This window comes from Sinocyclocheilus anshuiensis, unplaced genomic scaffold (genome assembly GCF_001515605.1).
Source record: "Sinocyclocheilus anshuiensis isolate Anshui unplaced genomic scaffold, SAMN03320099.WGS_v1.1 scaffold664, whole genome shotgun sequence".
NCBI lineage: Eukaryota > Metazoa > Chordata > Actinopteri > Cypriniformes > Cyprinidae > Sinocyclocheilus > Sinocyclocheilus anshuiensis.
This window is the reverse complement of record NW_015554122.1, coordinates 25,643-33,241: the sequence shown is the minus strand read 5'-3', so window position 1 is coordinate 33,241 and position 7,599 is coordinate 25,643. Positions and strand designations below refer to the sequence as shown.

General features: G+C 38.4%; 2 protein-coding genes and 1 long non-coding RNA gene across 6 annotated transcripts in view; 1 reads left to right on the top strand and 2 right to left on the bottom strand.

The window, feature by feature from the left end:
- The window catches only part of LOC107670046 (uncharacterized), a 19,835-nt gene extending 17,813 nt beyond the window's left edge, over nucleotides 1-2,022 (bottom strand). The window contains exon 1 of the long non-coding RNA XR_001632059.1: nucleotides 2,012-2,022. This is a non-coding gene — a long non-coding RNA (uncharacterized LOC107670046). The remainder of the gene's footprint in view (nucleotides 1-2,011) is intronic.
- LOC107670042 (sodium-coupled neutral amino acid transporter 9-like) overlaps nucleotides 1-4,889 on the top strand; it is a 16,173-nt gene extending 11,284 nt beyond the window's left edge. The window contains exons 12-15 of the mRNA XM_016462518.1: nucleotides 500-613; nucleotides 719-867; nucleotides 3,151-3,240; nucleotides 3,503-4,889. Of these exons, the coding sequence (XP_016318004.1) occupies nucleotides 500-613; nucleotides 719-867; nucleotides 3,151-3,240; nucleotides 3,503-3,668 (519 nt within the window). The 3' untranslated portion in view covers nucleotides 3,669-4,889. The remainder of the gene's footprint in view (nucleotides 1-499; nucleotides 614-718; nucleotides 868-3,150; nucleotides 3,241-3,502) is intronic.
- Nucleotides 4,890-5,267: 378 nt separating this feature from the next.
- The window catches only part of LOC107670043 (SH2 domain-containing protein 4A), a 14,469-nt gene continuing 12,137 nt past the window's right edge, over nucleotides 5,268-7,599 (bottom strand). For all 4 annotated transcript variants that reach the window (XM_016462519.1, XM_016462522.1, XM_016462521.1 and 1 more), the window contains one exon: nucleotides 5,268-5,582. In XM_016462519.1, the coding sequence (XP_016318005.1) occupies nucleotides 5,487-5,582 (96 nt within the window). In that variant the 3' untranslated portion in view covers nucleotides 5,268-5,486. The remainder of the gene's footprint in view (nucleotides 5,583-7,599) is intronic.

The window sequence follows — 7,599 nt, the reverse complement described above, 5'->3', positions numbered from 1 at the left end:
GTGTGTGTGTGTGTGTGTGTGTGTGTGAGTGTGTGTGTGTGTGTGAGTGTGTGAGTGTGTGAGTATGTGAGTGTGAGTGAGTGGGAGAGTGAGTGGGAGAGTGAGTGTGGGAGAGTGAGTGTGTGAGAGTGTGTAAGAGTGTGTGAGAGTGTGTGTGCGTGTCTTCAGTGTCACATGATCTTCAGAAATCACTCTAATATGCGGATTTGCTGCTCAAGAAACATTTCTGATTATTATCAATGTTGTACTGCTTAATATTTTTGTGGGAATATTTTCTTCATATGTTTTGGTAACAATGTAAAAGTCTTTGCTGTCACGTTTGATCAATTGAATGCATCCTTGCCGAATAAAACTAAAACCAAACTGAAAATAGTTTTATTTATCATCATTGTAAAACATTTGTATTTCATAGTCGTATAGTGACAATGTCTGAGACTCATCCAGTAGTGCTGTGCATCAGCAGTTCAGTAGTGAGTGTGAACTGATGCTGTGTCCGCAGGTGCGGGATCTGTCGTTGGCGTACCTGCTGGTGGGGTTAACGTACCTCTATGTGGGCGTGCTGATCTTTGCTGCTTTCCCATCACCACCGCTGTCTAAAGAGTGCATTGAACCAGTAAGACTGAGCATGCAACTGCAACTCTAATATCATATATTTTTTCAAAACGAGCTGTTTGAGGTGCATTCATTCATACTGACGTTGTCTCGTCCTCCTCTACAGAACTTTCTGGATAACTTCCCCAGCAGCGATGTGCTGGTGTTTGTAGCGAGGGCTTGTCTTCTGTTCCAGATGACCACCGTGTATCCTCTGCTGGGGTACCTGGTGCGCGTGCAGCTGATGGGGCAGCTCTTTGGGGACCATTATCCCAGGTGAGTAATAATTGTGTATGATAATGAGTTATGACTGATGGGCGCATTTGAAATCTTTAGTTTCAGATCAGTGCTTTGTTACAAAATCATGTGATATTTGCAAACAAGGCTTAGTTACGACGTCATACTGTTTTGAAACATTTTGAAATGTCAGCGGTTTAATGTTGTGAGGGAGTTTATGCCAGTTGAAACCTTAAACCAGTATTAAAAGTATGTTTGTAACCACTCTCGAGTCAGTTTTTAGTGGAATTTTTCAAATTCTGTTTGTAAAAGTGTTCAACATATTTGTAGAACTTACAAAAAATGTTGTATTTCATGGTATTTAGTGCAGTTACATGGCTTTATCCAGCAGATGTCCTCACCAAGTAGAGTTTCAATCGCTTCAAAACAGTCAGTTTAATGAACTGTTTAGCTTCATGACACATCCACTGAAACAATTGAGAAGTGAATCTCTGAGTCTTCTTGGCTGTTTGTTTGAAATGAAGGTTCCTCTGAATGAAAAAGGTGGTGTGGGGAATCATCCTTTATAGAGATAATACATAAATATGAAGAGAATGAATAATGGCAAAAGGCCTACTTTTGAAAATTAAAGCAGGCTTTACAAAATAGCTGAGATCATGTAATATTCAAAACAGTTGCCGCACACATTTTTGTCCTTTAAAGAATGAAACACTAAAACAGATTTTTGAGATGTGCGTTGCACATTATGGAACAAAAGAGGAAAATTTAATTATTAATTTTAGACTAAGTGGCCTTGTTATTTTAGAAGGCGCTGTTTCAAAGTTATTTATAACTTTAATTATTAATTATAAAATTATTATTAATAATGTGGCATTATGTTAAACAAACAAACAAAAAACAGCTGTGGATCATCCAGATAAAAACACAGCATTAAGAATTAAGCGTATGTGAACTTTTGAACGGTGTCATTTTTATAAATTCAACTATTATTTTCTCTTGTGGATTATATGTAAACGTCTTTTATGTGAAATCTCTTATTCAGGTCAGTACTAAATAAAAATAACATGCATTTTGTATACTTTGGTAAAATAATTAACATTTTGCAGAGATTGCAAAGTGTTTGTAAATTTTGACCACAAGTGTGTGTTTGTGAAACAGTGTCGCATTTAAAAGTTAACATTACAAAAGCACACGGGCACATATTTTCAATGTAGACTACTTCATTGTCCGTAAAACCTTTGACAGAGTTGTCTTCCTGTATTTAATGGACCAATCATGATGCTTGAGTGTGTGACTTCCTTAAAAATCCTGCATTTTAAATGTTAAGCCACAGCCTCATTTATAAAAATAAAATAAAATGACAAAACCCCATGTAAATGCCCTATACTCAGTATGTCAGGGAAAAACACGGATTCAATTTGCAGGTTCAACTCAAATTTATTTGAATCTCAAAACACAAAACTCGGCTGGGACTGCAGACCAGAAGCCGTAATTCAGGGCAGTGATTAGAGACAGGAAGAGGGGAACAGTCCAAACGAGCCTCCAGTCACTCCACGAGGCAGAGAGGGTAAGGCGTAGGGAGATCAGCGCACACAGTCCCAGCGTCAATGCTGACGCAACGTCAGAGTAGCGAGAGAACAGCGTACAGAGTCCCAGCGTCAGTGCTGACGCAACGTCAGAGTGGAGAGGGAACCGCACACAGAGTCCAAGCGTCGGTACTGACACAACGTCAGGGCAGAGAGTTCCTTGTAGAGTGCACCGAGAGGGGCAGGAGAGGAGAGGCCGCGAAGCGCGGTTCTGGTAATGCCAGGGCAGGAACTGGGGAACAGAAAACTGGTGAAACGAGAGGCAGAGAGCGAGCGGAAAAGACAAACTGAAAACACTAAACTGTACTTGGAGCCTATGAAAACACGGCAGGACAAGAACTCAAGACTGGTAGTAGGTCACGAACGAAGAGTAGCGTGTTCACACCACAACGGTCAGACACAAGACTACACACGAGGGGAACTTAAAAGGAGGGAGAATTAAGGAATAAACAAGCCACAGGTGTGACGGCAGCTAAAGTAGTTAATAAGATAACGATGGGGAGGGAAACCACGAAGACAATGAGCACATGGCGAACTGTCAAAACAGACAAAAAACAACAACAACCTGCTGATCAGACCGAAGTCATGACACAGTAGTTTCTCAGATTGATGTGTTGGAGCTGGAAGAGGTGCTTGTAAATCATATAGTATGAGCGGAACACTGACTTGCACTGTATGCTTACAAGAATGATCTCAATGTATTGACATTATTGATGCCTCGTCTTTCCATTCCTAGTTTCCTTCATGTGTTTATTCTGAACATCCTTGTTGTGGGAGCTGGAGTCCTAATGGCCAGGTTTTACCCCAACATCGGCTCCATCATCAGGTAAGAGACTTTTCCTGCTTCCTTTTTTAAAACAGGAACTTAGTGTCATTATTTCTTAAACTGGGCAGAGGCTGTGTGTATCCAGCAGTGCTGTGAAGGATTTGCATTGAACTCTCTCTCTGCCAGACTTCAGTAGTCCAGACTTGACCCTGCTTATCTCTGTGGAGCTGTTGTACACAATCTGTATTGTGTGAAGTGCTATAGAAATGAAGGTGACTTGACTTTGGAACGGCAGGCTTTGTAAAGGTTGGTTTCCTCTCAGGTATTCGGGGGCCCTATGTGGCTTGGCTCTGGTGTTTGTGCTTCCCTCTCTGATCCACCTGACCTCACTGAACCGCAGAGGGGAGTTACGCTGGCCCTCCGCCGTCTTCCATGGCTTCCTCGTCCTCCTCGGCGTGGCCAATCTGTTCGGCCAGTTCTTCATGTAGCACGCTGTGCCTTAAATGAGGTGCTCATTGTCTGTGTTTACCTGATGGAAGAGGTACTCTGTGTGTTGGGAACGGTTCCTTGGGTGCTTCTCACAGGATTGAAGTCATGGTACTAGAAGTACTAACCAACTAATCAAGTACCTGTGAATTTCATTACAAGAAACTCACTCAAAGCCACCGAATGTCTTAGTTTTTACATTTTAAAAGGTTTAATTAAAGCTATGCATTTATCATATTGCTTTTAACAGCTCAAGAAAAGCTATTTCTGCAGGGATTCAATCATTCAGTTGTTTTTAAATGTATTTAAATTTTCTTCAATCGCTAAAATCACCATCTTAAATCAAGATTTGTGTCCTCGCTCTGAATTTGACACATTTAGTTGAATGCAGAGTGAAGATACTCGTGTAGCATGTAATGAGCAGGGTACTAGAACTATACTGAACGCCAGTGACTTCTGTGTAACATCACTGCTAGAGTGTGCTTGTAAACTATTCACATTCAAAATCAAGTTCTTAAATTAGGACCTTGCTACAGATTAAGTCAGTGTGCAACATAAATGCAACCCGAAGGTCTTCCAGACCCAGTCTTTACTCTGACAGTGTTGTGTAAAGGTCGTGAAATGTAACCTGCTTACAGTAATTAATGGATACATAAAGGGAAACACAAGTCTCTAGGTTTGGTTTCAAGTCCAGTGTTTTGGATGACTGTTTGTTACTGATCTTTGTGTCGTTCTCCAGCTGAATCTGTTCTGTGTGAGTTCATGTCACTTTATGAAATATGTGCACATCAATAAGGGAAGCTTAACTTTGCACACTTTTGTGAGATTCCAAAGCTCGAGTCACTTTTAAGTGTTTGTACATTTGTCCATTTCTGTCTTGTTTATTTTTTAAACAATTAAATTTAAGTGACCTCTTTAGGAAATTTTTTTTGAAAAAAATGCATTTAACAGGATAAATTGAACCCAGCTCACAATATCTTAATTAAAACCTATAAAACTCCAATAAAGTGTCGTTAGCAGTATAGTGTTTCCTTCATGATTTCCACTCATTTAAAACCTGCTGAAAGTTTTTTAAGGAAAATGTTAGTCAACTATGAGTAAATGTTTTCATATCACAGCCAAGCATTTTTTCAAGAAAGTGTCAGAAGAACAAAACTACATGCTTCCAAAACTGTTTTCAAATGTATTTTGTGATTAAAAAGAATAAACTTTGTGTTATTGTTGGTTTGTTACGGTTGATTTGTTTTAAAATAACCAGCTAGTTCGTATAGAATAAAATGAAGAGTGCACTTGTCATATCAATTTCTGAAATTAAAAGGAATTTTTTCTGATTAAAAAAAAAAAACTTTTCAGTTTCACTTCATCGGTAACACTTTATTTTAAGGTGTCCTTGTTACACATGTTATATTACTATTATAATAACAATTATTTATGCATAATAACATGCAAGTAACCCCAATCCAAACCCTAAGTAATCCTAACCTTATAGTAAGTACATGTAGTACTCAGTACTTAAATGTATAATTACACTGTAACAAGGACACCTTAAAATAAAGTGTAACCCACTTCATCTTTTTGAGTTTCATCTTTTCTGTTACACAAAGGAACAGGCTGGTGTTTTGGGATGGAAAATCATTTTTAATGTTGGATTTAAACTTCAGATAAATGTAATACTTTTAAACAGGGGTGCTTATGAAATGTGACAATGCCTGTAAAAGAATCGCAGGCATGTTGGTTTGCAGTTATTATCAGTGTTAGTGTATTTGCAGTGCTGATGACCGTGTAAGGCACAGGTTCTGCACTCTTCTGTTGGTTGGAGTTCAGGTGAAGAGTTCTGCATAATCTGCTGCAGCTGCTTTCTGTCCACACGCGTGCCGCAGACACTCCTCCACTCCAGACGAGCTCAGCGGCTCTACCTAGTGCCACAAAATATAGAGTTACACATCACCACACACATACGAACACCCTCTCAATCCAACTCAAACCCAACCTACTCTGAGATGACTGCTGAAATTGCACATATCCACCGTTTTCCTACGTCTCATGATGCTTTGTGTCAATTATGGTAGTAACTTCCGTTAAACTTCATGCAATCAGTGAAAGCTTCGTTCTATGCAACAAACACAATAATAAGCATTTTCAAAAAACTGTGTACAGTGAGGTACAACAGACTGTAAATAAGCCCAAAAAGTCAACTATTTTTCCACAGCAAAACGTGTTAAAGTCCTCATGAAATCGAGATTTACATTTACTTCATCTCTGGAATGGCATTCCTCCTCTGATGACGTCAGTTTGACGGCTTGGGCGGAGCAGAGCCGCTGAGAAACAGTTGTGACACTCCCATAGGCTTCCATAGGAACTGAGGAATGCGGAAGTATTTCAGTGCTTCTCAAGCACACTCGCCAGAGAGTTGAGGAAATTACAGCAGTTTTTGGCATTTTAACGCATTAGTTTACCTCTCGGAAATCTGGCCTTTAGTTGTATTTTATGAAACACATTATAGTTAATGTTTAGTTTTAGATAATAGGCAGTTATGCTATATATATTAGATAACATGAGAAACACCTTAATAGCGATCATAACCAGATGCTAGTTGTCATATTTTTAAGTTTTTAGTCTTTCTGCAATCTTTCTCTCCCTGTAGGAAGTTGAATGAGTTTCAGCTACTGCCCATTAAAGGAATACAAGAAAGCATTTCCCTGAATGCAGTTGGTTGCCTTGTGTTTTTTTTTTTTTAAACGTTATTTAAATTTTTTTATTGGGTTAAATTACATATTTGCTGGCCTTTTTTAACATTCACTTAAATTGTCTTCTTGCATAAATGTCATAAAATGAGTAATTAATCTTTTTAAATTCAACATTTAAAAAAAGCAAAACTTAGAAACATTGAGTGTTTGATAATGTCTAAATATACAATGCAAAACATTAAATAAATAAATAAATAAATAAATAAAGCTACTATTGTAACTATTTAGAGTAGAGCTAAATATATGTAGGCTATATTTATTAAACAGCCATACAGGCATCTAGTGCTTAAAGGGGTCATATGATGTTGCTAAAAAGAACATTATTTTGTGTATTTGGTGTAATGAAATGTGTTTATGCGGTTTAAAGTTAAAAAAACACATTATTTTCCACATAATGTACATTATTGTTTCTCCTCTATGCCCCGCCTTTCTGAAACACGTCGATTTTTACAAAGCTCATCGTTCTGAAAAGCGAGGTGTGCTGTGATTGGCCAGCTATCCAGTGCGTTGTGATTGGCCGAATACCTCAAGCGTGTGACGGAAATGTTACGCCCCTCACCATATTGTGATGCAGTGTCCCGGCCGGAGCGACGAGACAAAACATTAAAACCCATAATAAACGAGGCATCGTTGCATCCAGTGGGGACATAATTATGGACTTTACAGATCTTCTTTATGCACCAAGAGCTTGTAACACTCCAAAGAGAAAGGAACAATTGAAATCGCATCATATGACCCCTTTAAACCATGGCATTACATAGGAATATTGTTTTTCTGACCACCAAACGCCTCTAATTTGCCTCTTTTAAAAATGTATTAAAAAATGTTTGGAATTTAAAAATATTTTCTCTATTTTAACCCTAAATACTACGCTAATTGTAATATAAATAATAAGCATATTATAAAAAATATTAATGCTGTCTCTTCATCACTCCCCAGAATAAAATGCGATTGTAAAATGTAGTCAGCGTAGTTATCAATAAACAATAAATGCACATGATGTGTTAATAATCACTAGAAATTGCTGAAAATGTAGTGAAACTGCTGTCTATCCTACTTAAACCCACTCAAACATATTGACAGCGCGGAGTTGTTTGCAACTATTGAGAGCTACATGAACCACGCGTGGCAGCGAGATCAAAGCGTAGACTATGACTTCAAAGGCAGCGTTTGCGCACAAAGGCTC